This window comes from Lonchura striata, chromosome 6 (assembly GCF_046129695.1).
Source record: "Lonchura striata isolate bLonStr1 chromosome 6, bLonStr1.mat, whole genome shotgun sequence".
NCBI lineage: Eukaryota > Metazoa > Chordata > Aves > Passeriformes > Estrildidae > Lonchura > Lonchura striata.
Genome location: NC_134608.1, coordinates 44599743 through 44624790, shown reverse-complemented (window position 1 = coordinate 44624790; position 25048 = coordinate 44599743). Strand labels below are relative to the sequence as shown.

The 25048-nt window shown below is 42.4% G+C and overlaps 1 protein-coding gene across 1 annotated transcript in view; it reads right to left on the bottom strand.

The window, feature by feature from the left end:
* Positions 1 to 3846: 3846 nt before the first annotated feature.
* Positions 3847 to 25048, bottom strand: part of LRRC56 (leucine rich repeat containing 56) — a 60043-nt gene continuing 38841 nt past the window's right edge. The window contains exons 6-14 of the mRNA XM_077783774.1: positions 18040 to 18136; positions 17456 to 17653; positions 13367 to 13544; positions 11035 to 11238; positions 9705 to 9769; positions 8462 to 8592; positions 7599 to 7762; positions 4927 to 5287; positions 3847 to 4218 (exon numbers count right to left, since the gene is read on the bottom strand). Coding sequence (XP_077639900.1) covers positions 4026 to 4218; positions 4927 to 5287; positions 7599 to 7762; positions 8462 to 8592; positions 9705 to 9769; positions 11035 to 11238; positions 13367 to 13544; positions 17456 to 17653; positions 18040 to 18136 — 1591 coding nt within the window. The 3' untranslated portion in view covers positions 3847 to 4025. The remainder of the gene's footprint in view (positions 4219 to 4926; positions 5288 to 7598; positions 7763 to 8461; positions 8593 to 9704; positions 9770 to 11034; positions 11239 to 13366; positions 13545 to 17455; positions 17654 to 18039; positions 18137 to 25048) is intronic.

The following is a 25048-nucleotide window of genomic DNA, read 5'->3' as shown; positions in this document are numbered from 1 at the left end:
GGTATGCTGCCCCAGTGCTCACACGCTGTCTCCACTCTCCAAGGCTGACCCTTTGTCTCAGCCAGGACATTTCCAGTATCCCCTGGGGTATTTTTAGAGGAACAAAACAATAAAAATAGGGCCAGGATTCTCTGGGGTAATGAGAAAGCCATTGCAGGGCAGGATTTATCTCACGTGGCAACTGATGGTACCAAGCAGTCATCTAAGCCATCACAAACCCTGTTTTATCAGTGCAGAGACTGACACTACTGGGGCATGAGCCATCTGACTCATCATACCCCAGAAGTACCTGTGCTCTACTATGGGTGCAGATGCTGCCCACGGCAAGGAGACAAACTGTCAGGCTCTGAGCAAGCCAAGGAACCGTGTAGGGGATGATCCTGAGTTGGCCTGCCATTTGTGTGTATTTGAAGGGACACATATGACATTTTCCTTCCTGAACATCTCCTGTGTTTTCTCCTCCTTGACAGCCAAAGAAAATATCTTCTATTCATCCTTTAATGAAGATTAATTTGTTCCAAGTGCAAAGCAATCCCAGGCCTTCAATGAGAGTAATAGCCTTGGCAACAAGCGCAACAGCCATGAGCCCTGGGGCTGTGCACACAGCTACCATGGGGACACAGGACAGGGTGAGTATCCCCTTTGGCCTGTTCCTACATGGGATGCTAAGGTGTCCACAATGGGCTGGGCTCTGCAGAGCTGGGAGGTGCAGAACCCAATCCAAGGCTGAGCAGGAGCCACCTTTGCTTGTCAGGGCCCATTTGTCTGGGTGGGATGCTGTCCCAGACATGCTCCCCTTCTGGGGAGGGATGATTCTTAGTCACTGAAATAACTGGCAGGCACACAGCTCCCTACTTATTTCTCCCATTTTTTTTAAAGTTCCAGCTGAGTGGAGCCTTTCAGTATGCAGGGCAGCACCAGTCACTCCAGCAGGGCTCTTTGTGGGACACCAGTTAAGTGATGCTGAGAGGCTTCCTGGACAAATCATGCTTCTGCTAATGCTGCAGCATTGTCACTTTGGGCCAAATTCCTTTGTTCTGAGCGCAGCTCCCTGCAGGGCAGCTGTTCCCATCTAACCACCCCCTCCTTTAGCAGCATGTACTGGTGAGACTTGGCTCCCAGCAGAAAACTCTTTCCTGCAGTGCTGATTTATTAATAGGTGAGAGGAGCAGTTCTCACCCCTCTCTCCAGCTTACACACCAGATATCAATTTGGCAGCCAGCAGCAAATCCCATTAAGGCAGTGAGATACTTAAAGGCATCAGCAGCTCCTGGCCCATTACAAGAATGAGGGGATGGACTCTGGTAATGTACATCTGAAACTGGTCACATCCAACTGGAAGCAAGGATCCTACTGAGACAAATATTAAGAGTCTGCAGAGGCAGGGATGGGAATAAGCTCATTCATTAAAGGACTTTGTCTATATTCAAGGGACCAACGTGGGATTTTAACAAAGGAAATGGTGACGAAAAGCTCACACAATGAAACTCCCCTTTTTCCATTTTGGGCCAAGAGAACTGAATTCACAAATAGCCCATCATGCCTTACATTTCCTAATTAGCCTATTAAAAATGTGGCTGGCTTTTCCATTTTCTAAATGAAAAAGGTGGAAGATGAACAAGCAGAGGCTAAGCCAGGGCAATAAGTTTCCCTGTGGATCTGTTATAGCTGTCCAGACAGCAATGGCCCTGTTTATTTTCCTTGTCCTGGAAACTACAACAGGCAACAGAGTGGTAGCCCTGGGAAATGAGGTGCACCAACTACTGGCAGAGAGAGGAGAGGAGGCTACCAGTCCTTCTTTCCCATCAGACTGGGCTGTGATCACTAACTTGCTCTCTTAGCAAGCCTCTCTGCTATTCCATGCATGACAGGCTGGCCACTCAGTTCTGGACTAAATCCCCAGAGACACAAGAGCAGATGGCACCCAGCCTGCCGTACACATTCATCCCTACCAATATGCACCTGATGGGCGATGGGCCACCAGCTGATGCAGTGATCAATAGATAGACTGGACACCTCCTCCTGCCCCTGTGAACACACCACAGCACCATGCAGCATGTGACTGCCTTGGTTAGGCACCAGTGGGGCAGAGCTGTTTAATGAGGGGTGGGGTGGCTGTTCTGAAGGTCACACACAGCCTGCAGCCCTGAGCCTTACCACTGGGGTGCCTGATGGGAAGGTACAACAGGAAACCCTGAGTTAAATGGTTTTGATGAAGCCCTCAGGCACTGATTTCCCACACAGGAAGGCAGAGCTGTTTTTTTCTGAGCATTTCTCCACATCCTCTCTGCCAGCTCAGCGAAGCTTCTTGCTCTGTGCACATACAGAGCCACGTGGAGTTTGCTGCCAGATGAGACCACAGATGCTTTTGGGAGACTTTCCAGATTTGTACCAAGAGTTTTGTCTCTGCAGATGCTCAAGTCCAGGCCCCATTTACACACCCACTGATTTTTTATCCCTTCACTCCTTTGAAATGAAAGATGTCAATTAAGAAGGAGGCTCTGAATATCTGGAGAAGACAGTTCTACCCATCACCCCCTGGTACAACCCTGGATATAGAGAAGGGTCAGTGCTGTCAGTGTCTTCTTTCTTTTACAAGGCCAGCTTTTTTTTTTTTTTTTTGTGTGTGTGTGATGGTATTGTCAGTGACACTGGCAGAAAGTCAGATTTAGGAGCCTATTTAAGGACACAGGCACTGTTGCTGGGTGAAATCCTGCTTGCATCCACAGTATTACATAAAATCATTTACCACATAGTTTTAAATGATTTTTGATAGATGATTTCTGCTAGGACACACCAAAACTGGGTAAACTGACTTCAAGCTCCAGACTGTTTTGTAAGATAAAGTGGTGCAAGGAGCACCATGAGAAAAGGAAGTTTTAAGGCTTTGTCTATTCTGCTTCTCTAAGTTAAGATGGCCAGCAGAAAGGAAGCATAAACCAATTCATTAACTCATTGTGTAATTACTGTTTTATAAACTGATTTTAAAAATGTAATCTAACATAGTAATTTAAACTGGAAAAAATGTGATGATGCTTGGTTTCAGACTGCAACATCAATAAAGTTGAAAGGCACAGTCATTTGGAACAGCATCTCACAGGCTGCAGTCACTAAAACAGATGTTTTGGACCTTACCTGAACACTGAGCAAATGCCCTATTGAAAAAAAAAAAAGAGATTATTCCCTTACTTCCCTGCTTTGCTGCACCATCACTTAAAATTATCCAATTATAATAAACTGGAAATTCTGTTTGATCTGAGAACATTAGAAAAGGGGATAGAGGTGAAAGACACATGCAGAGGATGCTCTGACACCTGGTGACAGAAGTCAGCTCTGCTAGAGAAATTCTGGAATGCAATGTCTATTCAGGGAAAGTGAGACAAATCCTTCCAGGTAGCTACGGAGCAAACAAACATGTTAATATTGGGATAAGCCACTTGTTCAGCATTTGCTCCCATAGCAATGCATCCTACAAGAACCTCCAATACCTGTGAATAGGGTGAGCTCCTGTGGGGCATAAACTCTGAAACCATCCAGCCTTTCTGGGCTTTTCCTCAGGCAACAGACCCCTCCCTTAGAACACCCTCTCAAGCCCTTGGTTTTGCCCTTGCATGTTTAACATCCAGGACTGCAAAAGACATTGCTGGCTGCTGGTAGTCACCTCTTTCAGCCCACCCCACAGACAGCAGGCTCCATGCTCAGCTTTGTTTGGTGTCCCTGCCTGACTCACAGAGCTGGGTGTGGTGTGGATGAGAGGAAGTATGATAGAATTTGTTCTGTTTTAGTGTGTATAGGCTGCAAAAATAACCATATTTTTCTGTAATAAGACATTCATTAGCTCATTGGTTGATCAGTGGTTGCTCTTTAAATATTTCTGGACCAGCTGTATCCTGAATTGAGGCAAATCACATTAATTGTTTCAACTGCTCTGTGTTTAGCTTGCAGAAGAAGCTGCAAGATAGCACTGATCCTTCACGGCTGCATTGTGTACATGGCTCCAACACATGCTGGCAACTAGGTATCTTCTAGGACCGAGGAATTCTGTTCTGAGATGTTTTTGTGGCAGTAGATTTGTGTGGCAATGACTGAAGAATGGACCTGGAAGTCAGGGGCCAAGCAGAATTCATTGGCCTAAACCTCTGCGAGGCTTTTGTGGATGAGCAGGCAGCTGGATGCTGGTGGTTGATCTCTTTAGAAGGGCTCTCATCCATGATGGGCCTGAGAAAAAGAGGAAAACTGTGGTGAGACTGCATTCTGGATTTGAGTATCTGCATTCTCCTCATCAGCTCTTAAAAACAACCAAAAGCTGCCAGGCTTGGGAGAAGCCCCAGGCACACGAGCTTCCCACACAAGGCACATGCTCTCTGCCTATGCTGACTCCAAAGTGACTGCATTAATCTAAACCCAAGCTGTCATGTCACAAGTCCTCTGTTGCATTTCTTCAAAGAAGCAACATGATGCTAAATTTACAGCAAACAGGTTCAGAAATAAACATGTTTGGGTACATGTGACACTTCTCTAATGCCTACTTTATTTTCCAGAGCTCATTCTAACATGAATTTGTGTCAGGAAAAAACCCAAGTGGGATGTCAGGAACCCTTCCTGGAGTGTACTGGAGGAGAGTTTTGAACAAGTGCCACAGGATCTTTGCAACAGACACAGCATTGGCTCTGGGTGGGGAACATGAGAATGGAGCAATAAGAACACAGCAAAATTCTGGGCTATTATTCAAGAAAATACATAATTTACAATACTCAAGCTATAAGGAACATGGGAAAATGTTTCATTAGCTTTAGACAGTCAAAGGTAAATGTCAGCACAAATAAAAATAATTCTTTTTACAAAAGAAGCAGAAGACCCCAGAGACAACAGAGAAAGCTGCCTTTTCCTGCTGTGAAGTCCCCAGACACATTCCAGTGCACCTACCTGATTCTTGGTGACCCAACAGCTGCTGGTCCTGGAATGGGCCTTTGCTGGCTGGTGCAGGCCACAGGCTGGCGCTGCCCTTGGGACCCAGAGGCAGCCACTGTGCTGTGCAGGCCCCTGAGAGCAGGTTCTTTGTCCAGAGGCTGGGCTGAGTTCTCTTGATGAGCCTTTGACTGGTATTTCTGTGTACACTGTCTGTCCTCCTCTTGGCTGGGTATTTTTATGCCCCTGTGGTTTCTTGTTTTCCAGGGTCTTGCAGCAACATCCACTGCAGAGGCAGGTGAAGGTTTTTTTGGAGGGGATGGAATTAGATAACGTTTTGTGTTGGAGAACACTGCACCCTCCCGAGCCTGTGACGAACCTGAAACAAAGTGGAAAGCACAGTGATTTACCATTGCATCTGACTGCTAAATGACTAACCTAGGGAGTGAAAGGTTTTTGAGATGCTGTGTGATGGAGCTGGGTGGGCAGATGTGTCTTGTTGTTTGCCATGTTGAATTGCTTTCTCTGACAGTTGGTTCGGTTCACTGTCAGCACTGCTGGCGACGTGCCAAGCATGGAACAGCTCACAGGGCACACACGAGCTCACGTGCCCTCCTGTTCTCAGGCAGGACCACACCTGCATCATTCCCTGCCAGTGTTTGCACTGACTTGTTCTAAATACCTTAGGACTCCTTTTGGTGATCTGAAGTGCAAGGCAGAGGAATAATCACAGATGAGTGGATCTACTTTTTAAATCAGAGGCAGAGATGATGGAATCTCACAATAAGTGCCAGACTGCTGGGGAAAATATTGCACTGTATGCAGGGCTACTTTCTGGCTGTTTGTGTTTCAGCCATGAAATTCTCTCCATACAATATGTGCAACACATGGAGAAGAAAAAACTTGTTGCTGACTTATAAATATAATCAGCATGCACACATGCTCAGAACCATTCTAAATATAGCAGGGATCTGATTGCTCTTGTCTATTGAAAGAACCAACCATTCTATAAATAGCAGGGATCCAATTACTCTTGTCTATTAACAGAACCAACTGTACCTAAGCGCCTGATGTGCAAGGTCCAGGGCAGGAACATAATCTAAAGAATGTGCCACCAAAACTCAGACCCAGAAAGTTCATCTCTGTGGCTCCCAGTTGATGGGGATGTATTTTATTGCCTAGGTAAAGCTGATAAAAAGTTTCTATGGAACACTTTGTATCATATGATATGCTTTTAAAATGTCTAAACTTCATATTTGTTATTAAGTATAACCACTCTGAGAGACTGGTATGTCTGACTCAAGAGCCTGAAATAACATTCAATGCCTTCCAAAAAATGCAGTTTACATGGATCTGATGCTGCAAAGATTTTTACGTAAGAGTGGCTTTGCTTGGATGACTTGTCCTTTTCTGGTCAGAAGGATTGCTTCCAGCAACACGTTCTTCTGTGAGAAACTCACACTGTGTCAAACTTCTGTGTGTCATTAGGATCCTAGTCAGTCCCCCCACCTCAGACAATTCTAGATTTCAAACCACTCCATCATCATCCAGCAGATTTAGTTAGAAGATGGACAGATCCATGCCCAACCATTCACTTTCACAGTCCTATAGGGCATGGCACTGGTACACCGTGAGATGTTTGTGATGCTGTCTTGTCAATCTAGAAGAATGATGAGACCATCATATTCATTGTAAAGAAATCATATAAAATCTGAAAAAGATCAAATTAAATCTAAAGAGACCATGACATCATAATCTAAGATTTCTGTGGCCACTGGACAATAGGCCATTCCTTAAATTTTTCCAGACAGCTTTTATTCTTGTTAGGGAGATACTATTTATAGTCCTGTTAATACACATAGAAGCTTTGAATAATTTAATGATATTTCTAGTTTTTTTTTCCAAATATACTATATTTTCTAAATTTTAGTAGATCCATTTTTGCTCTTGAGAGAAACGTAAAATGAAAAGTCACGTGCTTTTACTTATGAGAAAATAAGAGTTGTTCTTATTAACAACAGAAAAAGATTGAAGTTGTAATTATTGATATGTGTTTGGAATAACCATTATTAATGTTTTTAATATTCTTAAAGACAACATTCAACAAGTAGTGAAGAGTGGGAATTCTGCTTTCATTCATGTAAATGCAATTTCAGAGAAGCCTTTGGCTTTATTCCTGAGTAGAAGAGCATGTTCCATTTTTAAACCTTTTATTGAATGCATCCTTTTGGTTGCATATCTTCCCAGAATTTCCAGTTGCTCAGTTAAACCTTAATCATTAGCTCAGTCATTAATTACATCAGTGCCAACTGGGTTCAAGTACAGCTCAGTAGAAATGACAGTATTTTAGACTCACCTGGCACTGTCATAAATGAATGACAGAAGGTGAAAGAGACCTGTCCTTCTACAACACTTGATGCTAAACTAGTGTGAGATCTCCTTTGCTCCTCTTAATTCTACATATTCATGCTGAAATATATCAACTGATGGTCAACACAGCTGGTCACAATGTCGTGTTAAAACCTGGAATGGATTGCTTAGTGTCTGGCTGTGCAATGGCATTTTCCAGTTGCTGCTCTGGAGCACAGATGCGAGATCCCATGAAACACTGGGGTTACCCATGCACCTATCTACAAACAAAACGTGTTCGGCCCAATGCCAACCCTTCCCCAGGGGTTTAGGTCCAGTACCTGAAGAGGAGTGGGAAGAAGGGTCAAGTGAAATTCTTTCAATGAGGTCCTCATCACAGGCCTCCCTCAACTCATTTTCTAAGCTGTCAGTGAGGCTCCGGTCTTCATCTTTATTCACCTTCAGTGCTTGGCTGGTTTGTTCTTGCTGACCTGTTTGCAGGCACCTGGACAACATCAAGTATCACACCTTTAATTCGCTTTTGAGTGTGTTTATGCAGCTGGTCAAATGCAGCCATTCAGGCAAACACCCCGGCAGTGGATTTAGTTACCCACTGTTACTTCACACCTTCCAGGAGATATGAAAAATCATTTTAATTGGATCAGCCATCTAAGATGCCTGTGTCTGATTATCTCAAGCATCTTAGTTAATCAGGTGAAGTGGGGCAGATTTAAAATACTACCCAGTGAAGTAAGCTCAGAGAAAACCAGTTTTACTTCCAAAATAACCATGACCTGTCTGTGTAATCTATGAGATCTCAACAAGGTGGTATTTGTCTCTCAGCCTTTTGTTTGCTTAGGCCGATGCACTGCTTGCAGAAAAGCTCATCCCCTTTCAGCTCTTTCACTAGACACTGTCAGGGCCAAAAACGGCTCACCAGTTATGAAAAGTAATTTCTTTGTTCTTGCTAAGGAAGTGAGCCCATCCTGCCTGTGCTCCAGAGAGAAGCAGGAGGATTCTTCTTCCTTGCCATCCCGCAGATGCTCCAGGCAGGAGGGCAGCCGCCCAAAGCAGGGACAGGAAGGCAAGAGGCCGAGACTATCCCTCGACACCACCACCAGGTGGCCAAAGCGCTGATTTTATTTTTGCAGTAGAAAATTAATGCAGAGTTTATTGCATGGCAAGATTTCCCCGGCGGTCTCACCCCTCGTGCTGCTCCATCCATGCTCCCGGGTCAGAGGACACCTTTTCCTGGTGCAGATCTTTTCCTCCTCCAGAGACAGAAAAGTTTTCTGTCGTCAGACCAGATGGTTTCAAAGGGCTCACAGCAGGTGGCTGTGGAAATTGCAGAAGTTATCTAGATATCTATGGGAACTCTTCCCAGCTCTGTTTCTAGATGTGGATTTTAGAATACCTCAGAGCCCACTGTGCTTCTGAGTTTTTAGATCATCCCTCATCACTTTCTAACTCCTCAGTTATAAGAAGTCCCATTTCCCAGTCATGTACTATTACAGCCTGAGGAACCCAGAGTAGCAGTCACAAAATTTTTGATTTCTATTTCACTGGATATAAGCCTATAGCACCTATACCAATAAGCGTATTAAGACCAGTACCACAGAAACTGCATCACTCAGTATATGACCACAGTTTGATTCCACATCCCAATTCTTAGCACACAATAATTCACTAAAATGTTCAAATTTGTTTCAAAAAAGCTTCCTATGCTGAGGCTGTGGTAGCAGAAAGATACAGGCAGTACATATCATTTTCTTGTAGTTCTTTAACATCTGTTTTGAGCATTACATCTGTGTCCTGTGCATCTCCCTGATTTACCCCAGCCTGTTTAAATCTACTCATGTGCAGCTGTGCTGTGTTAAACCTCAGGGCCAACAAAAGCTGACCATGAAAAGCCAGGCTGCTCCCCTTTACACACATGGGTATCCTCTCACTGAATTACTGCCAAAAGGAGCAGGATGATCTACAGGGCAGGGGCACCACCCCATTGCCAAGAGGAACAAACTTTGGCTTTGTGTTTGTTTAGTCAATAGGAACGACCTTACAGTATTAGCAAGCTGACTGTTTACACCAACATCAAAGAAACACTGCTGAAAAAGATCCTTTTCTTAATAGCTGTTGTAGAAACACCATCAAATTTTGCAATCCTGCCTTGTACTTTGCTCGTTGCAGGAGGATGGGAAGTCTGCCCCCAGCAGCTGCTATGTGATTTTCAGGTGCTCCCTTGCAGCTGATGGTCCACTGCTGCTAACACATGGACACATGCAACATCATGGCAGGGGACCCTCTGTCCTCCTCAAAGCAACTGCATCTTGGGGCTTCTTGGGCTACAGAAGGGAGTGAGCTGCTACAAGCCACAGTGGGAGTTCAGTTTATCCCAGGAGTTATGTGGGTCACCATGCAGGAATATGAAGTATACAAGAAAAACATACACCTAGCTTTTGCCTCCTCACATGGAGTGCCTTGGCAGGGTTCCCACATATAACCTGACGGAGTCCTAAGAAAAACAGGAAAAAAGAAAACAATTTACTCCAGCATTTAACAAACAGTGCTGTTGTTGAAGTCAGTCAATATAATTTCCCATAGACAGGAAGCTGTACTATTTCATGGTGTAGGTTCACAGTATCAGCTGGCATGGCCTAACACTGCTACTAAGAGGCAAATTCTCTGCTTCCACCAGAATCTGTCTTCTTCTGACCCTGTCCTGCCTCCAGTTGTGCTGATGCAAATATTTGTGTGGACATATGGCCAGTCAGATCAGGGAACAAATTCAGATTTTAAAAAAATATGATTTTTGGGATCTTTTTTGTTGTTTTTTGCTGGATTATTTTTCAGCTGGATCTTGATTAAAATCAGGTTAAAAACAGATAAGGCAACAAAGGGTCAGAAGAAGCAGTGAACATTAGGTGAAACTGTTTCTATCAGTAGCGTTAGCTGCCCAAGAGTCTGTATAGAATTATGGTCTCATTCCCTGACAAGCGGTTTCCATGTACATTTCCAAACATGCATTCAGCTGTTGACTCTGCATTACTTGAACTAATCCATCATCCTGAGTCCTACCCATAGGCAGGGAACTGAGGAGAGAATGGCATCGGATAAAAGCAGCCCACCATGCCTGGAAACAATCTAATCTGCAGCCTGTGGGCTGGTGGAGTTACACTGTCACGGTGTTTCCAGGAGTCAGTGAAGGATGGGTGGTATTTCCAAGTGACTAGGGCAAGAAGAGCAGTGGTAAACCTGTGTTCTGGGCTAGCCTATAGATCAGGATGTGAAGTCAAGGAACTGACTCCTCTTGCTGAGGGACCAACCTCTGGAAACCCAAAACCAAGTGTTTATTGCCAGCAGTATGAGACTGAAGTAAACGCAGTCCGAGCCCATGATCCAGTGGGGAGTGAATGTGCATCACCACACCTCTCCAGAGGATTACCTTGGAGCACGTTCCCATGGCTGAACAGGACGTGGCCTGATGTTACTCAAGCAGGACAGGTGGTGTGGGGCTGTCAAAAGGGACAGCAGCACATGGTACATGGGGTGGGGGGCTGAGAGCGGGCAGCCCAGGTGACTCGCACCTTCTGCTGCAGGGGGAAATAAAGGAAAGCCTATGCTAGAGCAGGTGAGTCTCGTGGAAGACAACATATGCTAAACCTGATTAGCAGTGGCATGGGTGGGTGGTATTCAAAGCACCCTGGCTTTCATCAGCAATAACATTCAGACGGAGGTGGAGGTGTGGGAAAGAACAGGATTAAAAAAAACATACATTACCATGTGTCAAATCACTGGAGTCATCTTCTGTGAACAGCTTATCAGGAAAAACAGTGGGGTCTGGAAGAGGACAGCTACTGGACGAGAGGCTGGCATCACTACACGTCCCTACATTATCAGAACACTCTGCATTCCCAGGTCTGGAAGTCATTGGGGGTTTTGGGCTACACTCAGGCTGCTTTGCTACTTCCCCAAGATATGGATCTAGAAGAGAGATTTCATTAGTGTAAGCACAGTTATGCAAGGCTTCCAACCACACCATCACTGTACCTTGCCAATATAGTGACTGCTGCTGCACACCTGGAGCTATACAGGACAGAAAAATATGTAACTGCAGCTATAAGAAACATGCTGGAATGGGTCCAGCCTTGGGAAAAAGGTCTTCCAGTGCTGCACGGTCATGGCAGAATCTGGGGATCCCTAACTAAACTGATAACCCTTCCCACCTTTCTTCTGCTCCTGGGCACCGAAGACAGACTGCTGGGGTTATGGGTCAGGTGCACTGTGGTCACCACCACCTCTGGCTGTCCCACAGGTGAGCCTGGACACATCCAGGGCTCTGCTACTTTCCCCTGCCTGCTTTTCCAGGATAACTGTAAGCTGCATCTCATCTGCTGCTCACCTGCCCACAGGGGAACCATTTCAGACTTGCTGCAGGCACAGTCTAGGCCCCAGTCCTAGAATACTTAAAATGCTTAAATGTCCTGGCACAATGCACATGGTGATGGACACCTTACCAGAGCCACCAGTCAAACAGGGGAAACTGTACCAGGAGTTACAGAAATCTGGGGATGGCAGTGATGCATTTTTCCAGTACTCCCTCAGAGACAGAGTTCTCGACCACAGAAAGAAGATGAAAACTGTTTTTGTAATGCTACAGGACAGAAAGGACTATACAAAAACTAGAAAAGGCAGACAGCCTTGTCCTCTTATCTGCCCAACTGCTGCCTGTCCAGGGAGCACAGCATAGCTCTAAGAACAGCATATGCAGCCAATAACCCATGGGAGAGAGAATTTCATTCCAGTGCCCAGATGAATAACGTGCTTTTTAGTGCTTTTTTGGGCACCTACCTTGCTTTTTTGAGCATCTACGAGCTCCAAAGTGAGGCATCAGCTCTGTGATGATATGGCCATTTCCTTAAGAGTTGAGTGTTAGGGCTTTTAATATATCTTGGGCACAGCTGTTAATATGAACCCATGAAATACACTCTATGTGAAAAGTACCCAAATCAACATTGCTACTGGAAAGAAAAAAGTACTGGGATGTCTGAACCTGACCATATAAACTTACTGGTTTAGAGCTGCCAACAAGAATATATGTCTGGTTACACCAGGAAATGACGTGAATTCACAATTTTGTGCTCTGCCCCTACTGCTTCTGTCAGCAAACTTTGTTAACTAGTTTTCTGAACCTCAGGTGATGTTGCCAAAGCACAATCACCGAGGGATCAGATTTTAATGGATTTTTTTCCCTACCATGACTACTATTACCACTAATGATTTGGACCCATAGGGATTCAATAAATGACAAATGTATGTACTTATTCCAAAACAAACTAAATTTTTAATGGAGTGCAGTTGGCAGGCAAACCACAACCTGGGGAGGGGGCTGGGAAGCCAACAGCATTGCCCACACTAATGGGAAGCAACATGAGCAGTTATAGGAAATACTTTGCAATATTTAATAGTATGTGATAAAGTGCATGTAGCATGACAGGTAAAAGCATGGACATCTGAACTTATTACCAAGGCTGCAGGCAAGGGGTCAACAGATTTACTTTCAAACCATTTATTCTCTGCTAATGAATGTAATGAATCTAGTAACAAAGAAAGTGGAACAGATTTCTTACAAGACCATGCAATCTTCCTGTGATGTTGCAGGAAGGGTGTTACCACTGAAGGGTGGTAACCAGATTGACTTTCCTGTTATTAAACTGGAATAGGAAATCCTACTACATCCATGCTACATGGGATTGACTGTTTCCATGGAAAGAGCTGTGAACAGCTGTTGTTGAAACATTCCTTTCCAAGCTTTCCTTCTTCCCATCATGCAGAACAAACCCTAAGTACAGACTCCCAGCTACTGCTATATTTGCTTGATGCTCTAGAAGTTGTCTGCATTTTTTGATCTTGATGCCCAGTTTAGGACTACTTCCATTTAAATCTGCACTGTTATCTGCTGAATTCCAGCTTTCTTACTTCCCAGGTGAAAAAGACATCCTTTGTCCTTTCTCTATAAGTAAAGATTGGTTTTAAAGAGGTCGCCTTGCTCTTTTTCAATTTACAGACATCATAAAATGAAAAATGAACCCCAACAGGAAGCCTGTCATACCTAACCATGAAATGTCTTTGGCTAAACCACCTCCCTTGATGGATTCCTTGATGATTAGAGAATCCTCATGCATCTTTCTGGAAGGAAGGAGAGTAGTCTGGCTTGCTGGTATTCTGTCCAAATACTTCAAGTGGGGAATGAATTTTTTTACTTCTGCTCTGTAATTATAGTCTGGGTCCTGGAGAAATGGAGAAAGTGGTCAGTTTATTTAACAGTCTGTGGACTTCCAGTAGCACAATACTGTTCAATTTGTATGACACCCATACAATTTGAAATGCTTCTCACATGATTTCTACTTGAATTGATCATGAAAATGTCCTGAGGACTGCAAAGACATGGCCTTCACCCAAAGGCTCCTTTGTTGCTTACCCACTGATTATTTTGTCATTTGTCTTTGTTACATTATGTGTAATGTGCAAAAGCATAGAAGTCCACTGATGCACATGGAAAGCCTGGGCTCCCTCAGCATTCAGCCATCTATCTCCCTGCTTGTTGTGATTCTCTTGTGTATTTCTCCTTAATATTCAGGTGATAGAAAGGCTTGAAAACATGTTATGAGTGTTGCTACACCTGCTGATGGAGAAAGAAAGAGCACTCCCATGGATTGTGTTCTTAGGCACACAGTAAAAAAAAGTATACAGCAAGAGTGCACTGATAGTGGCAGAGTGGACAAATGGACAGCCACCCACCAGTCAATTGCTCCACCCAGGCAAATCTTATGATTTTCAGGACATTGCAAGAAATATTAGAAACCCCCACAAAGCCAAGTCCTCATTCAATACAGAGTGGTCATAAACAGAAACCTTTCTGTGGGGTCTGGCTGCTTGGATGCTCCCTCTCTCTGCATGATGCAGCACTGACATTGGCAGAGGGAACTCACCAAATAAAATGTGCTAGTTGCTGTTAAGAGGCAGACACAAATTTTCTCAAACTAAGTCTTTAATCTTAATTTAGAAATTGAATCAACCATTCTCAGCTACAGCCAATTCCCAGCCATGCCCTGTTGGAGAGAAGAATCATGTTACACTCATGTTGCATTACAGCTACAGAGGCTGCAGACTTTATCATCAAGTTGTTGTTCTTGGTTTAGATAACAGGGAAAGATGAGCTCATCTGAAAATCAAATTAAGGGGAGCAAACAGGCTATCTGAAGAAAGCGCAGTAAAGTTAGCTGGACCATTCTGTAGATTAAAAGTAAATGAATAGGAGAGCTTTTACAGGCCTTTAGCAAGGTCCAGACTACAAGAAGGAGCCTGAGGAATTAGAATTTGCCATCAAGGGCACACAAAAGTAAGCCCACATATACTCTTTTCTATATGCTTTTTCTATACACCAAAAAAATGCAAACATCCATTGAAATCAAGAAAGCAACCAAGTCCATGGAGAAGCTCTCAATAGTGAAGAGCAAGCCCCACTTTGTAACCACCTGAGAGCAAAGCATCTTCCCAGCACAGGCACTGGCTGGGAGACTACAGCAAACTCACAGTCTGCCTCTGCTACACCTCAGTGTAAAATACACCATTGTACTGATTCCCTGGACAAATTTGCATCTGCAGCCACCAATGATTACTGAAGCTCCCCCAGATATTCCTCTGTGGATACCTGGAACTTGGACTGCAGATAAGATAAAGGTGGTACTATTGTCTGTGTGTGATCTCACACAGGGGAAGTTCAACAAAGCTGGGAAGAATGTATCATTGATAATGGAAACAAAAAAAAAAATTGTAGAATTTACAGGCCACAAGGAAAGACAAATCAGCAACTCTGCTGAAATCAGTTCCCACTGGGTAAAAGGTAATTTTGACAGGGGAACATCATGATCACCGGCTCAAAAGAAAAGAAAGACTAAGCATGTAGACTAATTAGCATTAGAGGCAAGAGATAATAATTTAACCAATAGCATAAGAGAACTGTGTAGCCAATAAGCATTAATTCCTTTGTTTGCCAAAATGTATAAAGAATGAAAAGTTTTGAATTACACTGGGACCCTACCACCAAGAAATCCAGGCTGAAGAATGATCAACAGGGATGCCAATGGATGCATGGGTGGTGACAATCTTCTCTCTCTTCTCTTTTCTATTTCTTTTTATTTTGCTACCTCACATTTACTGTTCAATAAAATCTGTATCACTGACTTTGGCATAAGGTTTGCACCTTAATTCAGGCAGAAGCATCTCTCACTGATCAGATCTTAGCATCTACTTGCACAGCAGTAGAGACAGCCATTCTGCATGGAGAAGAGCAGGAGGGCACACCACCACGTACCACTGCTCTTTGTACTTCCATTATGGAACAACATGCAGAGTATCCCAAGGACCTATTTCACCTGAACAAGCCAAGGGAAATCTGACATTTCTCCATTACAAGTACACTTAAAGACTGAAGATGCCAAATACTCCAAAAGTCCCACGTTCATTGAGCAGGAACAACAAGGGAGTAGAGTCAGACCTTCTGCCTTGTTAGGATACACTGAACCATTTCCATAGTAGGAAGCTATGATATGAAGTATCAGCAGCTGTATTTATCTCCCCCAGAGTAGAAAGAGTAAGCAGGCATGTCTTGTCCATCACAGGCAGGCCGTGCTTCCTTACTGCAGGAATATGTTTTTCCTCCCATGATTGCATCTTCCATAAGGGAGAAATGTTCCAAAATGGAGAAATTATTTTGGTTACAAGCAGTTACAGTGTGGTCCCTTAAGGATAATTTCACCAGTTCAAACTAGAAAGGCAAGTATATAATATTTTCTTTTTAATTCCAAAGAGGAAAATTATGAAAGCTAAAGAGCTACCTTCCATGGCCCCTTTTACTGAACAGTAAGATCAAGCCAACAATTACATCTGAAAAATGCTATTAACTCATATATTTAAGAAGTGCCAAGATTTAAAATATATGTCTATTGCATGATTTAGTCTTAGCACCTGTTTTCAAGGCTAAGTCCAGGAAAAATATCAAACCCAACCTTTTAGGCAAATTAACAATATCGGCATGACTTCTTTAAAATACACAGGAAAGCTATGGAATATGTCACAGTGGGATAACAGCATCAGCTCCAATTTTGGACCCACATTATCAGCTGTTTGTGGTGCCATTGGCAATTACACCATCCTTAGTGAGACCCGTGTTTTACATAACTCTGAGTGTGCCTGTAGACCTTCCAAAAGACCTGGATGGCAATATTTTGGTGTTTTAATATCCCAGCAATGCTTTTTTATGAAGCAGGAGAAAGTCAAAGAGTGTAATACATCTCTGAGGCTGTTCATGTAGAATTAGATCTCCCTTGTTTTGCTTGTTGAGTGCCCTCTAATCCAAATAATGTATTACTGTGTTCTCATCTTTGTGACAAAAGTCTCTTTCATGCCTTCAACAAAATACCTCAGCAGAAATGATTCTATTATTTTAGTATGTAAGAGGTGAATCACTATTTTGTATCTTCAGCTCTTTCTGAAGGTCTTTTTGGTAATTTGATTTTAAGCTTTCAGGGGAAAGGGTAGCAAGCATTATAGCTTTTCCTAGTTACCTCAAGCACTGTTTTTCTGAGGGCTCAACCTCTGAGCATAGTGGCATTGGAGGACTTGCTTTTGGTCTGGAGAACTTCCAAAAGAAATGCAAAACCCTCAAAAACTGGTGTCTCACCACAGAATCACTGAATGGTTGGGGTTGGAAATGACTTCTTAAGACCATTTAGACCAGCCCCTCTGCTAAAGCAGGTTCACCTGGAGCAGGTTGCATAGGATCATATCCAGATGGGTTTTGAGTATCTCCAGGGAAGGAGACTCCACAGCCTCTCTGGGACACCTGTTCCAGTGCTCATACTCCAAGAGAAGAAGTTTTTTTTTGCTGGGAAACAGGCCCGAGTCTTTACTAGCAGTCTTGTGTTTCACTTGTGGCCATCTTGGAGACCATACTGATGAGACCACAAAATCAACATGGGAAATGCATCCCATGCCATCATTTAGAATGATGTAATAGGAAGATGCAGAAACGTTTTGCATTTCCAACTCACAGTTAAAAAGTACTGACAAAAAAAAAAAACAACAAAAAAACAAAAAAAAAAAAACCAACCACAATATGTGCAAACCAAGTCCTCACCTCTGCAGATTCTGCATTTGGCTTCAGGCAAATAAGGTTGCCCTCCACTGTCAGGTGGCTTAGCTTGCAACAAAGTCGCAGGTACTGCACCTGGTTGATGTCCTCAATATTGTTCCCTTCCAGGTCCAAAACCTCAAGGTGATCCAGCCAGGTCAGCTGGCTCAGGTCAGAGATATTGTTGTAAGCAATGTAGAGTTCCTCAGCAGAAGTAAACAAAATAAACATGTAAACCATGGGCTTGCACAAGTAACACCAAAGCTTTGCAAAATCTTTTCTAATACTTGAAATACTACATGTCACAGGATGAAACTAGCAAGGTAGGGAACATTTTATAAAGTGTGGCTGTTGCAGTCTTAAATAACACGAGCTAATTTAGCTAGGCGTACTCAGGATCAGACCTGAATGCTACACCTCATTTAAAAAAGTTATATTGTAGTGTTTTTTAAACTAACTCATCCAATTCAAGGCATCAAACCAAAGGCAGCCAGAAAAGCAAAGGGTGAAGAAAATGAAGACTAAAAGTAAAGAGTATCAAGTAAAGGTAGATCTGAGATTGTCATTTGGCAGGACACAGCTATACTTACTTTTAGAGAGCTGCAGGAAGAGATCCCATCTAAATCTGAGAGCCCACACCGAGCCATCCACAGGACACAGAGATGGGACAATGAGGTTCCAAGATCCCTTATAAAAAACAATTCAAGCTCTATTTAAATGAGTGAAAAAATTCAAGACTTGCTTTCTTTTTCCTAAGACTAGGCCACTGCTACTTCTTTCAAATCTCTCATTGTTTACAAGATATTCCATTAAAAAGGTTCACTCTTGAAAATGGGGAGTAAAATTATACTCCTTTTTACTTATCCCACTATCAGCTTTGTTCTTGTATGACAACATGCCACCCCAGCCCTGTTTGATTAGGATTATTCCAAGAGCTACATAATGGAAATTCCGCCATAAATCACAAGCAATTGCTAAGAATTAGCAGTTTAGGGGCTTTCTTACGCTGGCATCATTGGCTGTACTCATATAACCCAAATTAACATATCTGAGCTGACTGCATGGTCAATCTCATTCTGTTCCTCTTACAGAGTTACTTCTCTTCTGATTTTGCAGTTGAAAGGAATAACTTTTGCCAAAAGCATTTTTTTGAATCAGCAGAAAACTATAATCCTTTCCATTATTTTCCCACCCTCTGGGTGTAGCAAAATATCAATAAGGGATCATTTATATTTAAACTTTCTGGTAATAACCCAGAAAATCACACACATGAAATATCCCCCTGACCATTACAGTGCTGCACAATACAAAGATAACACAAAAAGGGTGGAAAATCAAACTGAGGGCGTAATCACCTGCCATCTTTGGTAACATTAAGTTGCATAAAGCCAGTAGTGTAAAAGAAACAAAATACAACACTTTATCAAATCCGAAATCAACCAAAGCTCAGAAACTTTTGACTGTAGCCATGATATCAGAGTATCTGGATACTACAGAACTAAACAGTAACTAAATTCAAAGACAGTTTATCAGAGGAGGTAGGAGTTCACAGAAACACAGTAATGGCTGAGTTGGAAGGAAGGTCATCTTGTCCAACATTCATACTCAAGTTTCTCAGGACCACATAAAAAGCTAAAATAGCTCTCCAACAGAGATTATTGGAGCTCAATATTTTGGATTAGCTATCTCTCCCAATATTCATTCTTATAGTACAGAGAGTAGTAAGTTTTATACAGAAAACTGCAGAAGACAGAAGTCATGGGAGCCTTTGTAATCTTGAAATATCAAGGTAACAGTTGTACTCATGTCTTCTCTTTGTGGATGACAGGGAATGCAACCAGCTTTGCATTGCCCTCAGTGCCTCATGCAGCTTTGGTATGGCTTTGCAGCAATCCCCTGTAGTCAAGTTGCCTGCTTCAGGGATACTGGGCATCCAGCCAGTCCCAGAGGTCAGGAAGGAATGCTTTTATGAGTGGGGATAGACACGTTCTCATCTGTATTTTTTGTTGTTTCTCTACCATCTGAATACTTGGAAAGGGCCTTGTCAGGACAAAGGAGCCTGTGTAAGCCTGAATAAAGGATAAGTACAAGGTAAAATATCCCCAGATGTCTCTCTTCTGCGAGGGGCCAAATACAGGGAATGAACAGAAGTTTCCAGGTGAAACTGGGGGTTTTCACCCCTCTGCCTCTTAGGGACTGGTGTGTCCATGGGCATCACCCAGACCTATGTGACTTCATTCATCCTCTACCACTGCAGGGGCCACAGGCACTTGGTGTCTCTAATTACTCCTTCCCTGGATGCTGCCCATTTAAATAAGCTCACAATGGATACACTACACAAAGTGTTTATGTAACATTTTACACCTTTTGAGGCACAAACAGTGCAGCTGACTCAAAGGCCTGAACTAAGCAAAAAAGAAATATCTCAGTCTCATTGAACATCTCTTTCCATCTAAGGCTACTCTTCCCTTGAAGAGAAAATTCTCTACTGATACGAACCACAACACCTGCAGTGAATTTTGTGCATCCAGAAATCTTGCCTCTAGTGACACAAGGATAAAGAAAGCCAAATTCATATCACCACATCCCTGGCCTTGCACAAGATCTTCCAGGGTTTATTTATATTGTATATATTTTCTAAATAAAACAAAAACTAGTTCTAAGGCTTCCTTAAGGAACAGATGCCTCCCAAAGTAATATTTACTGAAAATTTATTATTAGATTTGCAAGCTGCATGGCTATAATAAGAAAGAAATTAAATTCAATTACAAAAGCAGAACCTACCATGAAGCAAGGCCAAGACACCCATAAACACAAATATGACATTAGGAAGAATGTGAAGGGATTGTACTGCTCATTTCATGACCCTCTTCAAGCACTGATGAGATTTTCAAATTTTGGGCTAATTTTGGTGCAGAATTTTCTCTTCTGTAAACCACTGAACAGAGATAAAGGGAAGTAGTCACTCTCATTTTTGTGTCATTGAAACAGTGCTTCTGACAGATGCTCTGTTTATTAGCCCAGCAAAACTGAAGACAATCCTAACCTGGTTACTCTACATATGGTAGAGTAAGATATGGTGAATTGACTTTATTTCCATTTTTAATTTGTCTTGCATTTTTAACTGAAGGGTTTTTGCCACAGAAGGAGATTGCAGTAATATGCTCATTCCTAATGTTTCTCTGTCAATATAAAGAATGCCAAAGCAAAGCAGAGGATTAATTCCCAAGCAATTTTTACACAGGGCCCCAAAAGCAATTATTCCCTCTAGTCCTTGATCACTCCATGCATTTGTGGAAGTAGTTCCCTGCTCACACTCAGAAGTCTAGGACTGCCAGAGTTAAGTCCTATTTCTTTTTGTTTGTCACAGTTTTCTGTTCCAGAGGTGGCTGTGGTTAAACCCAATGCACACAGACAGGGTCAGTCCCTACTCACACTGTGTGCTAGTTCATGCATGGTGCACACTTATTAGGAATTATTAGCTAACAAGTCCTTAAAGCATTCTCCTGCTGTGCACACCATCAGAAGACCCTAACTGAAATGATTTCTAAAGCCTACTTACCTTACTCTTCACAGTTTGTGCTAGTAAGTTTAGTCTTTAGTCTCAAATCTATTCCAGTTTCACTCTTGGGTTGCAGCTCTGTCTCACCTACAGCTGACATGAGTCAGGAGTAGCACTTTCGAGGTTAATTCTAATCAAAGTTGACCAGTATTTGTATTTCAGACAAAGGAATTAGGTTGTGCATCCCATGTCTTGGGTACTTGCAGAAGGCCACTGCATGTTTGCAATGCAACCCAGTGTTTGATAACAGGGTCTTGTTATTTAAAAAAAAAAAAAAAAAAAAATAAAGCTTGATCAGACACTTCAGAATAGAAAAAAATACGGAAGCTAATGGGGAGGTGGTTTCTTACAAGGCTGAAGTTGGCTGTCCCAAAGCTCGTCTTTAACTCAAGAAACAAAAAATTAAGAAAGCATGAACTTTGTTGCACTGTTTGGTATGACTTGGCTCAGTTTTGCTATCTTGTTTCAGGGAAGAGATTTAGCAGCCCAAGATACCTCTTCTCCTGCCCCTCAAGAAGGGCACCTCAGCTCTGAAGAAGAGCAAAGGACTGCCGCCTCTCCTTCCCTGCTAACACAAAGGCAGTGAGAAGAGGCAAAAGGACTTTTTCCCCTTTGGGCTCTACTGCAGAACCAAATTCCTCTTGCTGACACTGGGGTCATGCTAGCTGCTAGAGGAGCCTAAAATTTTGGATCATGCAGTCACATTTTGGCCCTGCAGGTCTCTGCTCCTGCATCTGTAATGAGTCATCCCCAGTCAGAGATGTTATCATAGCAAAGTACATCTGCAAACATTTTATTCAGTAACTAACAAACTAATCTTTTGGAAGTAGCATGACTCATGATGCAGCATCAGAGAAAATTCCCTTGTTAATTACTATAGAGATAATTGCCCTTGAGAGTATGGCTGCTGTAAGGTGAAACAGCAATGTAGCTCAAAGCAAGCTGCTCCTCACAACTGCACGCACCTGCATTTCTGAAAATTCTTCTGAAATATTTTGGCTGGTAAGATGAGAACTTAAGAGCTTGCAAGAGATGGGAGTGTCTCCTCTGGGATCAGCTTTAGCGCATCTGGCACATCTACCTTGGTGGGGCTGAGAGTAAAGTGAGGAGTTGTTTGAGCACACATGACCACCATGGGCGTGTGTGTACACACAGGCATGTTTTCATTTATGTTAAGTGCAGAGTGTGACATCTGCCCAAACTAGGGAGATGCAACTATTGACTTTTATTGAAATCTTAATGGGAATCTGCACTGTGATAATGATTTACTAGGGTAGACTATTTTAATGAAATAATAAACTCTTAATAACAATTTATCAGGGCAGTAAAAGAAAATCCACTATACTTATGCATGCAGTGTAACAAAACTCTCTCCCCAAAATAATCATTGACCAAGAATGAAATTAATGAGACACATCTCAGAGAAGAGGATTCTCCTGTATTGGGCATGGTATAAACATACAGAAAATTACAGCACCTATTCCAAAAACAGAAAGTAGGATTGAAAAGTTTGATGGCTGAAAGGAAAAAGATGAGACTCTGTACGAGGCTGGTGGCACTTGGTCATAAGATGTAGCACAGGAGTGATCTAGTGATGTGCAAACAACAAAGAGCTTATAGAAGGAAAGAGAGGACACTGTAGAGGAAACATAGCTCCTATTAATACAATAAATATTCCCAATCCATTGGAAAAGTATCCTGTCCCAAGTGATGTGGAAGCCGGGAACTTTACAGGAAAGGCAAAGAATTAATAACCAAAGACATTATATATCCTGCTCACCCCTGCTATGGTTCATTCAAGACAGGTTTGAGGCAGACAGATGGAGCATGGGGTGGGGATGCATACATCATAACCTTTGATTGTGATAAACAGAGGATTACAGCCCCTGGAGCTGCCAAACCAGAGTCCTCCTGAGTAATTACTCCACATGTGCTCCTACACACATGCTTGCCTGCAAAACATACATTGAATATCAGATCATGTTTTTAGTATCTCAAAGTGCCAAGAAATCAACATAGAATCCCCTAATTTCATTTTTAACCCCAAAATTTGAATTTATAATTGATTTTTGAGAAAATAATATTAATAAACCAAAGGGTTTGAAGCCCATGTTCCAACTATCTCAAAATAACTGCTGCAGGGATGGGAACTCATCAAACAGTCCAGTGCTTCTGTGAGGGTCTTGGCAACACCCTCCCCACTTGTGCACAACCATTTAGTATTTTTTTCCCATGAAATCTGATGCTCCCATCTTGTCATCACTCCCACAGGCTGGGGAGAGAGCAGAGGGGCAATGAACAGTTTGGCTCACAGCATCTTGTAACAAGTTTGAGAAATAATTTGTTCTTCCATTAATCCAACATTCTTGTTCTTCAGGGACTGATGTGATCCAGCCAAATTTTTACTGGATGAATATCAGACCTACAGAGCCAAATCCTACTCTTGGTTTCACGACAATAAATCCTGAATTGCTCCACTGAGCTCAAGCTACCCAGTAAACACAACAGCAAAACCCTGAACACATTCATCAGTTTGAACCCCATTGTTTGTTCTGGAAGTCAGTTTTGAATAATTTACCTAGAAATAAAGCACTAAATCCGTGGAGCTTGCAAGAAGTATCTCAAAGCACACCTGCATCTGCTGAATAAATCTTCAGAAGCAATACATCTAAAATAGCCATTGATGCAGATTTTATTTATTTTAAAGATTGCTCTGAAAATGAATGAACTGGTAAACAGAGAAATTTAGATTGTAAAAGAGTGACCAAGCTACAGTCTTACAAAATAAAGGAATAAAAGAATCCCATCTCTGATCTACAGAAATCAAGTGGAATTTATCAAGCTGCACTGTGATAACATCTATATGGTCAATGTCAGCACACAATGGTTTAGTTGTACAGATAATTCTGACATCTGAAACAAAAACTTTTAAAGCCTGAATGTTCTTTAAATCAGTAACATATGCTCTAATAGGAAGCTTTCATAAAAGTTTCATTGTGTTCACAAATAGCTGTTACTCAAAATTGTAAAACTGATTGTATGCATGTGTTCCTTATACTTGATCAAATCCATGACACAGCCCTCAGCTCTGCAAGCAGCGCTGAGACCACGTGCTTATTGTCCCTTCAGTGTCCTTTGCAGTTGAACAAATGTCATGTCAATGTGATGACCTGCCTTGCTTTGCAGCATTACAGTCTTTGCTGGTTTTGTATTCACTCTCCAAAATTCCAGTAGCAATATGCTGAAACTGTTGGCTTGGTTCTCCTCTGCACTACATCTTGCATCACCATGACACACAGGTTGCCTTTAGCATCTTATGCTGCCTTGAGCCAGAGTGAACCGTGGCACAAGGTCCACGATAACTACGGTCAGGTCTCATCTTTTGCAGCCAGAAGGCCACTTTTAGGCTGAAATACCATGGAAATGTAGTACCCAATAATTTGGTCTCATTCTGCCTTCTGATCTGTGCAAATTTTCAACAGAAAGAGTTCCTATCCTGTTGAGACATGTTGTTGGAGACTTCAAAAACTAAGCAAAAAGTGAGCTTGCTAGGCAATTTTTAAATACAGCAGAGGAAGGCTAGCTTGTTTTAGGCTGACCGTAAGCATGCATTTACCAAATGTCTTCTTAAATAAAAATTGTGTCTGTGAAATTCTGTTTTCATAACTCCATTTTACATGCAAATGAAGAATTTCAGAATGAACAAAAAGTTATTGTTGCCAAAGGCCTTTGCAGTAGCATGTCTCTGTTGTCCCAAATTTTTGAGGAAACCTTACTATGAATAAGAAGCTGTTTTCAAAATGGGCTGCAGTGCTAATGCCCCTGGCAATATTTCTCCCAACAAACAAATGTCACTGTTTTATTCTAGGGTTGAGGGGGTTTCTTTTGTTTGTTGGTTACTTGTGTGTTAAGTTCCAAGTTTGGAAAGGGGCAAAGATCTCATATATTGTTTTTTTTCAGCTGTGGACCTCTGCTGAGCACTTCATTGACAGCAAAATGGGTGTCTGGGAGGAAATGCAACTGCCTGGTACTGCACC